This window comes from Carassius gibelio, chromosome A5 (assembly GCF_023724105.1).
Source record: "Carassius gibelio isolate Cgi1373 ecotype wild population from Czech Republic chromosome A5, carGib1.2-hapl.c, whole genome shotgun sequence".
Taxonomy (NCBI): domain Eukaryota; kingdom Metazoa; phylum Chordata; class Actinopteri; order Cypriniformes; family Cyprinidae; genus Carassius; species Carassius gibelio.
The window spans coordinates 33,620,462-33,638,364 of NC_068375.1; the positions used below are offsets into that span (position 1 = coordinate 33,620,462).

General features: G+C 35.5%; 2 protein-coding genes across 5 annotated transcripts in view; both read left to right on the plus strand.

The window, feature by feature from the left end:
* The window catches only part of susd2 (sushi domain containing 2), a 23,489-nt gene extending 19,948 nt beyond the window's left edge, over positions 1-3,541 (plus strand). For 2 of the 3 annotated variants that reach the window (XM_052596600.1, XM_052596588.1), the window contains one exon: positions 1,666-3,541. In XM_052596600.1, the coding sequence (XP_052452560.1) occupies positions 1,666-1,726 (61 nt within the window). In that variant the 3' untranslated portion in view covers positions 1,727-3,541. The remainder of the gene's footprint in view (positions 1-1,665) is intronic. The other variant, XR_008183339.1, reaches the window with a different exon arrangement.
* An 8,167-nt stretch (positions 3,542-11,708) lies between these two features.
* The window catches only part of kremen1 (kringle containing transmembrane protein 1), a 57,500-nt gene continuing 51,305 nt past the window's right edge, over positions 11,709-17,903 (plus strand). The window contains exon 1 of one of the 2 annotated variants that reach the window (XM_052596626.1): positions 11,709-12,019. In XM_052596626.1, the coding sequence (XP_052452586.1) occupies positions 11,944-12,019 (76 nt within the window). In that variant the 5' untranslated portion in view covers positions 11,709-11,943. The remainder of the gene's footprint in view (positions 12,020-17,903) is intronic. The other variant, XM_052596616.1, reaches the window with a different exon arrangement.

Sequence of the window (17,903 nt, forward strand, 5' to 3'; positions counted from 1 at the left end):
AGCTCAGATTCTCCAAGATGGGGCTAAGGTGCGATAAGAAGAGATATGGGAGAGCAAATTGTTGAATAAAGCAGTTATCATTTGTTTTATTTGAGTACAAAAAGTATTTTCGTTACTTCATAATGTTCGTTACTTCTCACCGCACTATACTTGGCTGAATGTCACATCACTTTCACTTTTTTTTTTCACTTTTTTAAAGTGATAAATGACAAAATTTTCATTTTGGTGTGGAGTATACATTTAACTACAGCTTGTAAAAAAATTCAGTTATGAACAATGATTTTGGTGCTATATTGATATAGGGGTGGGTCAACAGTGTAATTATACGGAAGATAATTACATGCAGGTATTTTTAAAGTAAAAATACAATACAATAAATATGTGTGTACACAATAAGCGCAATGCATCCAAGATTAAGATTTTTTTTTCATTAAAGAATCAAATATCAATAAATTACATTTTTACCTTTTTGCATCTACTCTTTTGTCTTTAAACTAAAAGTCTTAGTTTGATAAAAACAAAATGTCAATTTTTCCATTACATCCACTTCAGGTCCTTCTTTGTGCACACGTTGTGTATACTGTAATTGTGTGTTTGTGGTGTATAGCCTATGTGTGTCTTTATGTAGCCACATATGTATCCGTGTTGGCATCGGTGTGTTTCTTTTGTTCCTCCTTTCATCTCTGTGTGCATGTGTGTGTGTGTGTGTGTGTGTGTGTTAAATGCTTACCTGACCCTGACACCCTGGTACTTTCCAGCGATTGGGTTTCCCAGCAGGCCTCAGCAGGCCTTTCTCCTTCCCATTACAAAGTCATTAACACTGAATCTCTCTCTCTCTCTTGCTCTCTGATGTGCAATTATGGTTCCTCATTCTGGTCCTATCACACATCAAAGACAGAGCAGGGGCCCACACAGGAGAGATAGTTATCGGTAAACAAGTATGCCCATTGAACATTTAATGTATCTTGTAATTATAAAGGCTCATGGTGTGTATGAAGCTTCTAAATATTTAAGAAATTCAGTTGGTGAGGAGTTTATGTAGTGCTGCCAAATTCACGCTAAATATTTGGGCTACAAAGAAACTGCTTGGGTAAGAAAGGCAAAACGCTTGTATCTGATAGTCTTTCAAAAGAATTGTTTTTAAATAGGTAAATCCGTTCTTCAGTGGTTCTTGACCTTAAGTTTAGTTACTTAGTTCATTACTTTATTTTAAGTTGTATTTGGTTTGAAGCTATCTATATGCTAGAGTACGTTGAGTGTATGTACATGCATAGACCGACTTTCTTTCAAACTAGTTCTCATACCTTTGTCTGTTAGGCTGTGATTTATACATCCAAGAAAAAGATGATAGTCTTAATGAGCTCTTGGAATGCCATATAGAAAAAGCCTCAAGGATGTTTCTGAACATAATGGTGCGGACAGATCCAAAGAGCCAGGACTTTCTGTACACCTGTGGGTAGCCAAAGGGAGGAGACCTGTGTGTGTGTGTGTGTGTGTGTGTGTGTGTGTGTGTGTGTGTGTGTGTGTGTGTGTGTGTGTGCGTGCAAACATGCAATTTCAATGCTTGAAAGTTTTCACATGAGTTTCTGAAATATAACATAGCCATTCTTGAGAAGTATACATTTTAATAACTGTTTAATTTTATTACATTTTTCTTTTTCTCAGAGAATCGATGAAACATCAGGACGACAAGGTGACTTATCAGCAGCATGGATCACATCTTTGATATTCATCAGAGGCATCATGTGCACATTCTTATACAGATGTAAAAAGATTTTAATATGTTTTAAGGATACTGAAAAAGAAACACAAATGTCAGGGCATTTTAAAACTTCTCCATGACCCCAAAACACCCTCAGACCCCAGAGCGTTAACAGTATTAGACTATATTTAAATCTGTGTTTCTAATTTAATGTTCTTTGTTTGAACTGTATTGTCCGTGGACAGAAGTTTAGTGTGTTTCTGTCAGTCTGCTAATATTGTAAAAAATCTGATTATGAGATTAGGTTAATGGCTGCTTCTAGAATTATCCACCGGGGTAAGGCTGCACCAGCCATTTGTAAGTTCTTACTTCAATTAGAACGTTAATTCCACACTAGAGGTTTCGTAACCACTAGCTATTTGCTCCATAAAGTTATGCGAAGTCATATAATATGATGTTTAACCTAACTCATCCTATATAAACCTTCAAATACACAAGCAGAACTTGTTTAAATATACATTTTAATTTATCCTTCATTCTAACTTCTTTTGTCTCATGTACTAACGGTAAAAACAAGTTTAAATAAAAAATGATACAATAATTACATTAGTCTATGTAAATAACATTCAGAAACTTTAATTGAATTCAATAAGGATCAATAAATACTGAAAGAAAAGAAAAACACAAGAAATGCCATTTATTTATAATTTCATCTCAAATGCAACACGGCCCAATGCGCACAGAGCCGCGCTGTAGATGGGTTGTTGAACATTCGCTAAAAAATAAACTAAGTAAGTTTTTTCACATAGGCCTAATTGTTATCTGTCTTAGTACGTGAGTGTAAATGTCAGCAGCGTCACATATGCCTAAAGGATTGCAGGTTGTCGTCTAAAAGAAGAGCATATTGATGCATTTCATTCTAACCATTACTCCTAACCAGACGCTTCCTTAAATATTTAGTTTATACATAGTTACACTTTAATTAAGTGAAATGGTGCAACAAAAAAAATATTTAGCAGTGTGTAAATTGTAACTTAGTGCCCATTTACGTCAAAACATCGCTAAATTGTAACTTACGTACAGCTGGTGCAACCGGCCCCTAGTATGTATTAGTAACTTACTGTACACTGCTGGTTATGCCTTTAAGTTGATTCTAGATTTGTGTTGTCTAGCTATGTGCCACAATTTTGAGACTCCAGCATGTCCTTAGGACAGTAAACAATAGATTTGTTCCAAAACCTATTCAGCTGCCCATTTTAAGGCATCAAGGAGCTTCTGAAAAGGTATGATTCACAATGATGCCACCTTCTAAAATACTCAAATATCACAGTTAATTCACTGTATTTAGTTAAGATGAAAGAAAATTGTTTAGCCAAAATGTATTTCAAAAACAGTATATGCTTAATATATTTTGTAGAACTGCACTATAAAAAAATAACAAAAATGTATAAAATCAGTAAATCAAGTCAGCATGTTTTTCCATTACTTTAACTCATCCAATTAATTTAACCAATATCAACTAAATTTTTTTAGAGGCAGTTTAATATAATTTAAGTTGAACTTACTCGCACAGCCAATTTAATTATATTTAAAATGTTATGTTACAGTTACAGTTTAACACAATTTAAAGTCTGCAGATTCGACGGAGACTCCTGAAATTCTAAAATGGTTAGAATACTGTTTAGAGGGCAGTTGCCTTATAGTAGACCAAAATCAAGGCAGCTCACTACTGGAACAGAGCACATGTGAGTTTGCAGTTCTTCATACTCCTGTATCAGCCTTTTTTTTTACATCTTTTTGTCTACTAAGTTTGATTTTGAAATAAAGCCTCAAACGGTGTTCATTTTGTCTCATTTTACACAAACACACACACACACACCACAAATATCACTGGGATAACCATAGCTGGCTCTGGATCTGTGTACAAGAGCAAATGTCCACTGAAAGCCTATCCATGTTCTAGCCACAGGTCCCCTAAATAGTGCTTGCACTGGAGTAACATTTCCTTGGGAAAACAAATGCGGGGAAGAGAATGGGAAACAGGAGGTATGTACAGCCCATGCCCTGATGACTCTGAGCGATAGATGGTCAGCATGTGCGGCCGCTGCTTACCCCAATTAAAATGATCTGGACCACTTGAAGAGAAGTGTTTCCACTGTGTATGTGATTTGAACTAGCACTTTTTCCCACTTGCAGATGTTCAGTGTGTCTTTTGCCAAACATTCAGTTTCAGAGGTTGCTTTAAAACGGTAAAACGCACAACTGTTGTGGAGCTCTACACTGGTGGTCCTCACAGATAAGACGTTTAATCATACTTTGTTCCAATTTCAAATCTTTCATGTGTTAGTCTGTCTTGGGAAGGAGATGCAATGGAGCAGGACTCATATGAGGTTAGTCAGACTTCAAATGAGATGAATACGTTCTTTGTGAAAGCTTTCAATGTGCTTGTGTTTATTTAGCTTGATTAGTTTAACTGAAGTAAAATGCAGGTACGTTTCTCTTGATTTGTTCTGGCCTGTTTACCTTCAAAGCCCAAATTTCTCATTACATTAGGCTTTTATCCTGTTAAACAGTGGGATTTAACACATCTTCTGCTTGTCTGACACTTTTGTGCAGGTGTAAATGTTGATAAAACTTATGTCAGCCAGTCTTCTAATCCATCAGCTTCAGATATCCAGACACCTCAACACCTTGAGAATTCCCAGACTCACCTTGGATGGGAGTTGAGCGATCTGACTGAAGACAAATGGGTCAAAAATCAGTTTCAAAACTTACCCTGATCTCCACTTGAATTGTATAGTTTTATCTTGTTGTTGACGCAATGAAACATTTGTATTGAGTCTACACAATAAATCTGCGTTGATGTTTTCTGAGCCTGGTTTTTGTGTTTAGATTGAGTTTGAAGGCTAACTTGTGTGGTGTATTTAGAGTTAGCCAGGGTTGCCATAATGCTGCGACAGTACTTCTTCTGCCACGTTACCTCCTAGACATCTACTTGAACCATGAAAGAAAGAGCAGAGTCCGGGTTTTGAAGAATAGTCACACTGGTAAACTTCCGCTTGAGTTGATTTACTGTAAAGCCATTTTATTTATTCATAGCAAACCATGAATGTGAGGAAATTTGGAGGAAATAAACATGAACTCTGTAAATGGGTAATTTCTGGCTGTAATGTTTTCAGCTTGACAGCTTATAAAGTCATCTACTGTTAAAAACAATTTTATAAAACGGAAACTGGAACAAAAGGAATTATGCAAGTATGAGCTGAAAACAGGTTGTTTTCTTTTGCTTTGACATCAACTTTTCTTTAAAAAATACGACAACGCGTAGACTGTTGACCTCTTATTTTGAATCAGTCACATATTTGATCATTATCCTCACCAGTACTTTCCAGAACTTCTGGAGTGGGCAGACAGTATGTCTTTCATCATCCCCTGAGTCACTTCTGTTTTTAACATTCAGCATCATTCTGCGGAGGCCACAGGAAAGGCCTGTACCTCGCTTTACTACACCACAAAGCAGGAGTGGAGAAAAAAACGCTCACTCCTCCTTCACACATGTATTCCCCCTTTCCATTACAACGGAAACCATTAGAGTTCCCATCAATCCGCCACCGTTTTGAGGCAAAGCTCTAGGAATTGGCAGCTGCAGAGAAGTGCCAGCTCAACAAACATCCACTGCGTGCAAAGATATGGAAATTATGGAGTAAATATTTCTGCGCTTGATGTCTTTCATATATTCACTTCTTTTTTTATCCTTGGACATTGTCTCAAAGTTTGTATTCCAGTTGTTTGATTATAGCTTCATCGGCTCAGGGCATGCAAATTCTCACTGACTGCAGTCAATTCTTTTTATTTCTTCGCTTCCCTCCTCATTTCTCTTTGCCAACCAAGCTTGAAGACAACATGTAATCTCTGGTGTCTTAATTCAATTAAGGCCTATCATATTTCTTCCATCTCTTGTATACCACCATGAGTATTTAGCTTTGGAACTGTACCCTCCTGCCAACTTAAACAGCGCTGTTTTTTCAAAAAAGCTTTTAGATTGTTCCGTCTGACTTGAGTCTCTACAGGTTGCACTTTTAACTGACACATGCTCAGACATCAGACGTGCAACATTTCGTTTCTCACTATTACATGCTCCTTTTTTGATAATCACCGTGGATTTATTTTAAAACATTAAAGATGAACCATGTCTCAAAGTCTTAATCAAACCCAGTGAGTCTGGTTAAGATGGGCAGCAATGTACTGGCGTTTGCACATCAAAGTTGATTTACGCGACTGATGTGGCTGGAACCACTCTCTCTCTAAAGGAGAATCTAAATCCATCCCAGAATCCCCCCAAATCTGGGAGAGCTTTGTCCCTGCCATTACAGATAATGACTTTGACCCAGCATGGATGATTAAGTGTAATGGTCTGGGCTGAATAGGTTTGATCTGCCAAAAGCAAATTAAAAGTGAGAGAGAGGACAAAAAAGGGGGGTTTCCCCCCATTCTCCATCACGGCTATTAATCAAACAAGTCTCATAAAATGAAATATGACTTACTCTGTATTAGAGAAGAAAAGCAATATGTCATAGTAGTACAGAATTTACCATTTTCATCATCTTTAGTTAGAATGTCAAGTGTAAGTTTCTGAGTTTTAGATCAAATTTAAACATACACTGTAAAAAAAAAAATGCATATTACATCATTTAAAAAGTTTTTGATAGATATTTGTAAATATGTTTATATTATATATTCTTAGCATATTATTATTTGTAAAACTGACCTTCACATTCTTAAGGTTGACAAGGAAATAATCATAATTATTAATAAGTGTCAAAACAGGAACACTAAATGAACGATGAAATAATGTAATTATGTTTCTCTCCTGTCGCTGTTTGTTACTGTGCTTCTACAAGCGTTGCTATAGTAACAGAATGACACTGTTCTTGATGATGTCACGTGGAACAAATACACTGACAAACATAACTTTTTTGCTGATTAATGCTGAAAATCTCTATTTATATTATATCACACTTCATGACTGAATACTGAACATGAAAGTAGTTTCTCACAAATATTACTCATTTAAATAATATTAGGAGATAAATCTTAGAGAAAATGTTTTTACTTCCTGGCTGAAGAATGTTAGTGTGTATTATCACCATTTTCTTTCAGCGTTAACTGAATTAAACATGAATCAGGTGCCCCAAAGCTGCTGTATTCCACCTCTCACTTTACATCAGTATTGTAAACAGAGAAACGCACAAACTAGCACCATGTTTCAAATTCTTTCTTCCCCCTCAAGCACTGCAATGATGCATCCCTGCACCATAAGGACATAATCTGAATGTTTTACATTCTTAAAGATATGGTTCTCTAAAAAGGTTGTTGTTTGCATACTGATTTTCAGTACCTGCATGACTTGTTCATTCATGAAAAAATAGAGTTAGTTATAACAAGTGAATGGTTAACAGTGACCAAAGACCATCAAGATATTATATGACTAGAAGACATTGATTATGTTCTTCAACTAGATGACCCATTTAGTTTTTTGTCCTTTTGGAGCTTGACAGTCCCCATCAACTCTCATTGTATGGAATAGAGAAGTGTAAACATCCTTTAAAACATCATCTTTTGTGTTCCATAGAAGAAAAATTGTCCTACAGGTTTGGAATGACATGAACTATTCCAAACAAACAAAAGCAAATTACACTGATTGACTGTATGCCAACTCATAGCTGAAAAATCTACATCCCAACAGCGACAGTACCAGATATGATCCAGATGGCTTTTATAAGGGATAATAGTAGATCTGAAGTGGATATGAAGTTACCAGGAAACAAAACGCACCTGCTACAGCAAGTGTCGATATCAGAAAAGGTACGATGTTAAAATGCAATATGTTTGAAATAAATTACAAATGCTGCATTATAGCTTTTGGCATCAGCACCTGGTGTCCATAGTGGAACACATGTCAGCTCCAAGTCTTGACTCTGAGGCCTTTATACACAACAACATTGAAAAGGTTTGGGGTCAAGAAGATTTTTTTTAAATACTCTTGAAAGCAGTCTCTTATGCTCAGCAAGGTTGCATTTATTTGATAAAACAGTTATATTGTGAAATACTATTACAATTTAAAATAACTGTTTTCGATGTTTATATATTTTAAAATGTAATTTATAAATGTGATTGCAGATCTGAATCTGCTACTCCCGTCTTCAGTGTTGCATGATCCTTCAGAAATTAATCTAGTATGAAAGTGACGTGACATTCAGCCAAGTATGGTGACCCATACTCAGAATTTGTGCTCTGCATTTAACCCATCCGAAGTGCACACACACAGAGCAGTGAACACACACACACACATTGTGAACAACTCTCTAACCATTAGGCCACGATTGATTGACTGATTTTCATAATCAGTATTATTTAATGAATAGAAAGTTCAAAAGAACAGCACTTATATGTAATAGAAATATAAAATGCCTTTACAATCACTTTTGATTTAATACATTAATGAAAATTTCAGACCTAAAATTTTAGAATGGATTTTTTGGTGGTGTTATCCTCTCACTTTTTCCTCATATATATTGTTTTTGCCTTTTTTTTTTAAATGTAATTAGTCCAAAGCAAAAGATTGTTCCACCAACAAACCTCTGAAGTTTCTCAGTTCCACCAATGCTGTTGGAAGAACAATTTTACTGTAATTAGCCTCAAGATACAAAACTGGCAAAGTAAAGTTTTTGTACCGAGAAACGAGCCCAGCGAACTGTAGGTCTATGTGCATAACATCAGGTTCATTAATCTTCACAATACTCAAGTTTCTGTTAGTAATATGATTGATGCAAGCAGCAAAACAATGCAGCCAACAGTAGTGTCATCACAGAAATTAACCAGATGTTGTTTCAGAAAGATTTCAGATTGGACCAGGTGAAGGTTTTTATTTCTGTGCCGCAGGTCAAAAGGTGTTCTTCCTCTTGCAGGCTTTTAAAACGAGGAGGAGGATCAGAGGGTGCGATGAAGAACATCCTAAGCAGGTGTGAATCATTGCTGTGGGTGTTCTGCTTGTGCTGGGCTGCAGCTCAAAGGCCTTAAAGATGAGAGGTAGTAAAAACACAAACCATTCCTCTGGGTGACATTGTGCTTTAATTATAGAGCTCAAAGCAAACACAGGGAGATGGATGAGTGTGTGTGTGCAGGGTGTGTGTTTGTGCGCATGGCGTGTGTGTGGTGTTTTTTTTTTCTTCTTCTCCAGGTTAAGAATGGTTAAGAACGCCACTTTCATCTTTCCTTTGAGAATGCAAAGGCTTGAAAACCCCAAGGGTAAAGAATGCATAACTATGTATATATATATATATTTGTTGCTGGAGGGAGAAGACACAACTTCAGATAAACTTAGGGACAAGAGATAGAATTTCTATATGTGTAAGTGATCAACTATCAAGCATATTTGCCCCCAATTCTCATTTTAATACAGAAATGTGTGATATATGTTTGTTCTTCTGTCTACCTGTCTATCCGTCCGTCTATCAGATCTGCTCTCATCAGTAGTGGCTCAGAAGCATAACAGGAGGCAGGCATGATGGTTGCTGTAGATGGGTGTATGCGTGAATTTTGGTTAATAAATCAAATTAAAATAATCTCTGTGAGGTGAGAATAATTGCACTGACAGTGATAAAAAGATTAGATGCGGAATCAAAGAGAGACACAGCCTCATTAATGATACCTTGGCTCGGATTCTCAGTTTTAATATCCAACCCTAACACTCGGAGTCCTTCAAATCTGTATAGATCTTGGGAAATGTGTTAACCATACAAACTCTAAAGAGGCAAGCATAACGATAAAATCCTGGACTTTCCAGTGAACCAATAACCTGCTTTTAACATGTTCTGACAAGTTGGAAAGATTGCATTAGATCCTTAAATCTCAGGGCTTTTGAGATGACAAATTAAGACAAAACTATAACACATGTTAAATAACTACTCAAATAAATGTTCAATATTATAACCAATATCAGCCCTGATACTTAAATAAATAATTCCTTCTACTATGAATCAATGTATCATGTATCTTGCTTGTACAGTTTTGCATTGGATTTTAATATGTCTTATATTTGATCTCTAGAAGTTATATTTAGCTATATTTATATGTTGTAAATGTGTGAGCATGTGTGTGCATGTGCACGTGTGTGAATGCATACATACAGTAGTTCACATTTACAACTTTCAATTACAAATTAATGACTATTTATAACATATACAAAACAAGCATATCATATAATTATTATAGTTTTAGAATATAAATATATAAAATGTATTAAATATAAAATACTATTTAATAGTGTATTCATCTACTGATTTAAGTCAAATAACTGTAAACCCTTAAAGTCATATGAAAATAAAAAACAAAATGGATAAATTTCAATTTTCAATTATCTGACATGTATGTTTACTATTATAAGGAAAGGGAGTGTGTCCTCTCTCTCGCAAATGCTTATAATTATCACATACTTACAAACATCAGACAAAGGCTGAAGACACTGACACATCTAACTATCTGGAATACACCTGAGTAACTTGTTTGGGCTCGACAATCGAATTTTGATGTAGTCACATGGTCTTTTAAGTAAGAGCATTGACTTTGCTGATGCATGAGAAATTTTGGATGGATTTTTTTTGGGGGGGGGTTGTAAGTTTACTGGATCAAGCCGTACATATCATCTGTAGACAAATTAGGACACCTTCAAGCCAGCTCTGTGTTATAGTGTTCCGACCATCCTGCTGATGATTCACTGCCTTATGCTCACTTTCATACCCAACCAAATCATTTCAAGCTTAAAAAAAAGGCAGCCGGCAGCGAGTGTTATTTTTACCAAGCCGTTTGGGGTTTTGGGTGAGTTCGTTTTAATTTCAGCGGTGGATGAAGTCACTGAAGAAGCCTGTTATGGCTGCTGTCCCCTGCATGCTCTGCACTGGAGACTGAAGTAATGGATCCTCCATTCGTGTGTTCTCCCACTAGAGAGAGACATTCTGCACAACTGATGGGCTGGAATGTATGACACTGAAATGAGGCTTCTGTTCCTGTGAACAGTGTCATTATTTACCACAGAAGTCTGTCAGGCTTGAAATGTACATTTAAGTTATATTCAGCCCGTTTATGTCAACACAGAAAGAGGGCAAATATTAACTCAGAATAATTGACATGATTGATAATTGAGTCTTTTTTTTCCATGCATTTATTAACTGATTGGTTGATTCAAATAGTATTTGGATGTACTGTAAATTATTTTAAACTAACTCTAACAGTTTTGGGTATGCTACTTAAAAAAAGTGTATCAGTGTATTTAGATTACTGTACTAATTACTCTGTTATTACATACTGGTAATAAGAAATGTATAGCCTATATGCACTGTAAGTCGCTTTGGATAAAAGCGCCTGCTAGATACAGTACATAAATGCAAATGTAATTTACACTCTCTAAAAAGTATTGCATTTCTTAGTACACTTTCTAGCACAGTGAACAATACAAGGAAAGACATGAAACTGTAAAAAAAAAAAATGTAAATTGCATAAATAATTCTTGAAACTGACCAAAGTATATTAAAGGGAGAAGGTTACATTAAAAAATAAATTTTAACATTAGATGTTACATTTTGATGTATATCTGGCTTAAACAGTTGCACAAGCAATATTTATCATAGTAAATAATAAATATTTAGTTATTTTTTTCATGTACTCGATTTATTTCATTAAAAAGCTATCTATCTATCTATCTATCTATCTATCTATCTATCTATCTATCTATCTATCTATCTATCTATCTATCTATCTATCTATCTATCTGTCTGTCTATCTATCTATCAGTGATTTAAAAGTCTTCAGGGATTGTTTTCTTAACTCTCCGTGTTGTCTCTCTCACATCTATCGGATTTCTGGCCAGCCCGCTGCGCGCAACAGGTACTGTATATACCCCCATGCATGGGGCAGGTTGAATCTATTGCCCCGATTTCCTGTCACATGATTTGAAATAGGATCCCTAGTTTTTCTGCTATCTGTCTTGTGTGTGAGTGTCTGGGGGCAGCGCTGATTTGCCTAGAAGTTCAGACGCTCTTAACGCGGACGCGCAGCGAGATTTCATGACATTCAGCTGCTCACTGCATCAGCTCGACTGACCTGACTGGACTCGAAACACTTCACCTGCGAGGAGAGAGGAAGAGAAGGTGTTCCGATCTCTTACAGCCTGCTACAGAAGAGCGATGGATTCGTGGAGAATCGCAGCCTTGCTCGTTGCCGCCTGCCTCAGCGCGTCCGCTTCAGACCAGCTCGAATCGGGTTAGTTCTCAACTCTCACGAACTGTAACTTTGTGCATCCTGGTGCTTGTAGGTCTTTTATGAGATGTTTCTTACACTAGTGCATTGCGTTGCGCCCGCATTGTCCCGACTCCAGTCTCGAGCTGTGCAGCGCGTTCTGTCACTTTTCTTGCCTTGTCTTGCTTCGGGCTCAGCTTTATGAATCACACAATGCATTTAACGCTAAATAATTACTCAAACTCTCTTTGATCTCTCGACGAAGCTTAGCTTCGATTAGAGCCTCTTTGAAGTCTTAAACATCCGTATGTTTTAGGTGTATCATTTATCCGAGAATAAAGAATCTTCAAGTGGATTTTACTATAAAGTGTGATGGTGAGAGTATTTAATATTATGTTTATTGTAATTATGCATGAAGATGACCTTTTTGGACAGTTGGATAAATATGGCTTGCTAACAGAAATGTTAGATAGATACTGTTAATATTATGTTTATAATACTATAATATACTTCATAATTTACTGTGTTTGCATGCTTTAATTTATTTTCAGTTGTCAGGACAGGTATGAAATCCTTTACAAAAATGTACCATGGTAACCGTAGTCTTTTTGTCAAACAGTTTAATCGGCTTGTTTTGTATAGGCAAGTTATGTTCTTTTCATATGATTTCACAGTAGCTGAAAGCTCACCAACAGATTATTTGCACTTAGAAACCACAAATCTCACATCCAATATACCTCTCTCTGAGGTGAACTTGAGACTTTTAATTGTATCATAAATCCATCTTCAGCATCAGACAAACATCAGGAGTTAGGTACGATGAACTGCATATTGTCTATATGCAATACCCAAAAGAAATGTTTATTTAGATGTTTAGAAATCACCACATAAAGCAAACTTTTTGCCAGATAAAAAGGGTTGTGGATGGAATTGTGACATCAAACAAGTTCATTTTAGGGAAATTTTCTGTCTAATAGAATGAGGACAATCTGATGTAGATTATAATTATTAGGGGTTATCAAACTATCATCAACCTATTATCAGTCTCTTTCTTCTGTTATTGTAATAAGTGTGAAGATAATCACTTGCTAACTTGTATTAGCAAGTCAAAAGTTCATCAAACTTTTTGTCCAAAATCTGAAATACTGAAACACGCTGTGCTAATATTAACACGAAGGTTTATATGAGTTTGGTAACATGGTTAAAAAGTATTATGTTTTGCTAGATTTCAGGTAGATAAAAGTAACTGTAATTGAAAAATCACCCTGTAATCAGTGAAGCTGACTTGACTGAAATGCGCAAGCCGCTTGCGTTCATTACAATGGAGGTGCTTTGGGTCGTTGCATCGCTTCACTACCAGCATAAGCTGTAATTTGAGTTGTGTTTCATGTCTCAGAAGCAAATCCCCTACGCTCTCTTTTAATATATATATTTTTAATTATAGCCTTTCTTTATTCAAATGACAGGTTAGGCTATCTGGCCGATGCGTAAGCACTGCCAACTATAGTATACCTATGCATTAGCAATGTATTTAAAGCTGTTTTCTAGAACATATTCATAATAATTGCTCATGCTTTGTGGAGACTTATTCCTCTTTACAGTTTTTTTTTTTTTTTTTTACCATTTTGTGACATGGTGACTAATTATGACAAGTTTATACTAATTAGTGCTGTAATAATTAATAAGGCATGTAGTAACATGTCCATCCAGCCAGAAGTTTGAATGTGTTGCAGTAAAACATAATTTAGTGAAATGACTTGATGGCTCATTGCATGTTACTTGCGTTTCCATATAAAATATAGAGAAAACCATTCAACAACAATGAGTCAGAGAAACAATTTGCACTCAATTTGTGAATATGATTATTTGATTGCATGAATTATAAGGTCCATGTATTTTTGTACTTGCTCTGTTGAGGTGTTTTAGAGACTCATAAGAAATAGTCGGCTTATTTGTTAGGCCCTTCAGTTCTTCTTTTCCACAAATCAGTTATTGATATTTGATGAGTGAAAAGGCATTCGGTTGCTCATGTCTATGTGTGATAAAACATGCAGATTAAAGCTTGTGAAGGATGAATTACTTTACAGCTTAAATAAAGGTGTGAGGCATTTGAAGGATGGCACAGTGTCTGTGGGTTTTCATTAATAGAGAGAAATGCATTGCTGTCCTCAGAAAACCCTCAATTTGTTGTTTTTTCTTTGTATTGCATGAATTTAAATGATCAGCTCCTTTGCTTTTAAAGGAAGTAAAACCAAAAATCTACATTTTCTGAACATTTAATCATCCTCAGGTCATCCAAGATGTACAGTAAATGAGTTTGTTCTTCATTGGAACAGGTTTTGAGAAATTATATATATATATATATATATATATATATATATATATATATATATATATATATATATATTAGTGCTGGGCAACAATTTTTTTTTTTAAATTGCGATTAATCACATGATTGTCTGCGATTAATCGCAATTAATCGCATTGTTATGCACAAAATTAATAATGGATTCAAAAGTAGTGTATTACGCACATTTGGTTTGCAAACACTTTAAACAAATAAGGTGTTTTTTTTTATATAGAAGCAGTTAAAATATTTATTATAAAGCTTAACTTATAAAATGAATGTAATTAAATTAAATATAAAACAAGCTATATGTCAATGCTAGGACATTAATATTTTCATAGAAAATATTTAATAGTTTGTTATAGAAAAACAAGTTACTGTTTGCTCAGAGTCCAGAGCCTCGATCATAACATTATAACAGACACCTTCCTATTAGAGACCTGCATGATCACGGCACCCATCAGAGCAGAGTGCGGTGCGGGACAACACTTGATGTGCGGGTAGAAACTCGCGTGTGTGGGATGCGGGAGAATAATTGGGTGTGGTCACACTAGGCAATCTTAACCCCCAAAGCCTGGTTCGTGTGATCGCTTTGTTTAGCAGTCCCTGGCTCGGTTGGAAGAGTTGGGCAAGAGCGCGGTTCAATTATATACATATAATTGATATATATATATATATATATATATATATATATATATATATATATATATACTGTTGGAGGGCCGTGTGTTACCGCATCCCATATGACTCAAAATAATAAACCACAAAGTTAACAAAACAATGCACTCCACTGTGTTGAGCGAGAGCGCTTCTTTGCTATCTCTACGTGCTAACGGAAACTCCCTATTTCCCATTTATGAAATTGTGATTATGAGCTCGTTGCATTATTTTCTGTTAAAAATAACAGTGGACAGTGGTTTATGAATCCTGATGCTTAGCCTAAATAATTTGATCGGGAGCATCCCCTCCTGTGACCCATGATTTGTCTGTATGTGTATTCAGAGCCAGTGAGCAACAGACTTTCATAATAATAAAAAATTATAATAACGCATTACCTTGCCCAGCCCTTATATATATATATATATATATATATATATATATATATATATATTACTTGCTCACCAATGGTTCTTCTGCAGTGAATGGGTGCCAAGAATGAGAATCCAAACAGCTGATAAAAACATCACAATAATCCATGCAACTCCAGTCAATCAGTTAAAAGTGAAAAGCTGTGAGAAAGCAATATCATGGACAGAGGAGTCGTACTTTAGAAGGAAGCAAGGGTTTGAAGTTAAAAATGTCATGATGCATTTATTTATTACAAACATGTAACTTTTCACTTCACAAGTCATTAATTGATAGACTGGAGTGGTGTGGATTACTTGTGACTCTCATTTCGACGGCACCCATTCACTAGAGGATCCATTAGCGAGCAACTGACGTAATGCTGAATTTCTCAAAAAATTTCTGATGAAGAAACAACTCATCTACATCATGGATAGCCTGAGAGTGAGTACATTTTCAGCCACTTTTCATTTTTGGGTGGACTATTCCTTTACATATCTAAGAGATACTAGCAGTTTGTACCAGCACTTTGACCAGGCCAAAGACCAATTTATCCTCAGATAAAACAAATTATTAAATGAATAGAGAATTGTCCAGGGACCAGACAGGAGCTTGCCTCATGTAAAGTGGATTTGGGTTTAGATGATAGATGTTGTTGACTGGAATTAAGTAGTTCCCAGAGCTAGAAAGGGTTTATGATGTCATTCTCGTTTCTGTTGAAAATTTGAAGACAGATGCATTGGTAACTGCCTCCCCCTTAAACTTTGACGTGGCCATACTTGTTTTGCTGTGTTTTTCAATGAAAGCAAAATGTGCTGATTTTTAAAATGAATGGAATGGTCATGGCTGAAGCACAAACTGAAGACTTCAAAGTGTCAGCAATTTTGCTTAAGTTATTAAATCCATGTCATGCCTTGTCGGTCGTGATACTTTCATCTTTCATCTCATTTCAAAAGACAAAGCATGCACCATGTGGCTAATCGGTCCCGACCAATTGTGAGAAATGAATATGGAGTTATCTGAAATGAGATCTGTGATCACAATCAGCAGCGTTTAAAGTTAGTTTTGCTCTTGATCATGTGATCAACTGAATCAGCACTTCATCTACTGACAATAAGCTAACTTAAATGTAATTTATTTCTTGCAACATAGCTGAAAAGGGAACTCCAGAACGCAACCACTCGACTCTACTGTAGCCTACTGTAGAAGGCATCAAAATACTGCCTGATATTTCATCCGAACGGTCATCTGTTACAGGAAATCACGATCAGTCGACTACATCACTGTCAGTCAATTAAAGCATGATAAAACCACACGATGCTGAAAGTGTTAAAGGAGGATTTGCTGCCATATTGCTTTAGTGTCTGTTTGACAGATTCTTTATCGGTTCTGGATCATCTCTCTCCTGCTGTTCCACTCCTTGCCATTGCTGGCTAGCTCTCTCCTCCATTTTTATTCTCTCTCGATCTTGTCTATTCCTCTTGTCTTCCTCCTCTTTTTCTTGCCAGAGCTGTTTGGAGTGCGTTTGCTTTGTTTTTTGTCTTCACCCAAAGCCACTCTGACAGTGAAGTATGGCTTGGGAGGAAAACAGTAGCCAGGTGGTCGGAAATGTGAGCAGAGCAAAAACTTTTGTACTTTTTCTCTGTCCCTTTAACTACTTCCTTTTCTTTTCTTTTTTTGTGTACTTGTTTTTATAATACTGCTGCATTGACCTTTTGGAGTTCGTGGCTATTATTTCAAGACCGTAAATGTATGATTTCTTTTTTTTTTTTAGGGATTAAAGTTTTGTCCTTGCTTTTGTTTGTTCTTGTTCATCCACATAAAATGCTGTCAAAATATTTGAAGCCTTGACTAGTTATTCCTGTAAAACGTGCTTGTCGTGGCATGTTTACCTTAATGTATATGTGTGTAATGTGCGCATGTGTTTGTGTGAAAATGTTTCAAACTGTATGTCTTGTACATCAGCTAGTAGTTCATTCAATATCTACGGCAGTAGCTTTTGTTTTACTGCAGAGGTTGTATCAGCTGAGACTTTGAAATAAATGTCAAGTCTAAATAGGATTAAAACAAGATATGTTTACTTAAGAAGCAAAATTGCATGAGTAATTTGCTAAGAAAAAAAAATATATATTAACTTATAACTTTGCTTAAAATAAGATACTCTGAAATAAAATAATAAATAAATAAATGCAATTTAAAGAGTATTAGCTCACTCACACATTAATATCTCACTCACTCTAAATTTAAATTTAAAGATTTTTTTTTTTTTTTATGTAAATTTAGCTTTTCCATCACTGGAATAAATGACATTTAAAAATGTCAAAAAAAAAAAACAGAAAACTTTTTTTGTAATAATTGTAATAATATTTTACAATATTGCTGTTTTTACTCTAACTTTTTTATCCCATAAATGCAATTAAATGGTGAGCATATGACATTTTTTTCTTTCCTTTTTTTTTTTTTTTACATTTATTTATTTATTTATTTTTTATGAGA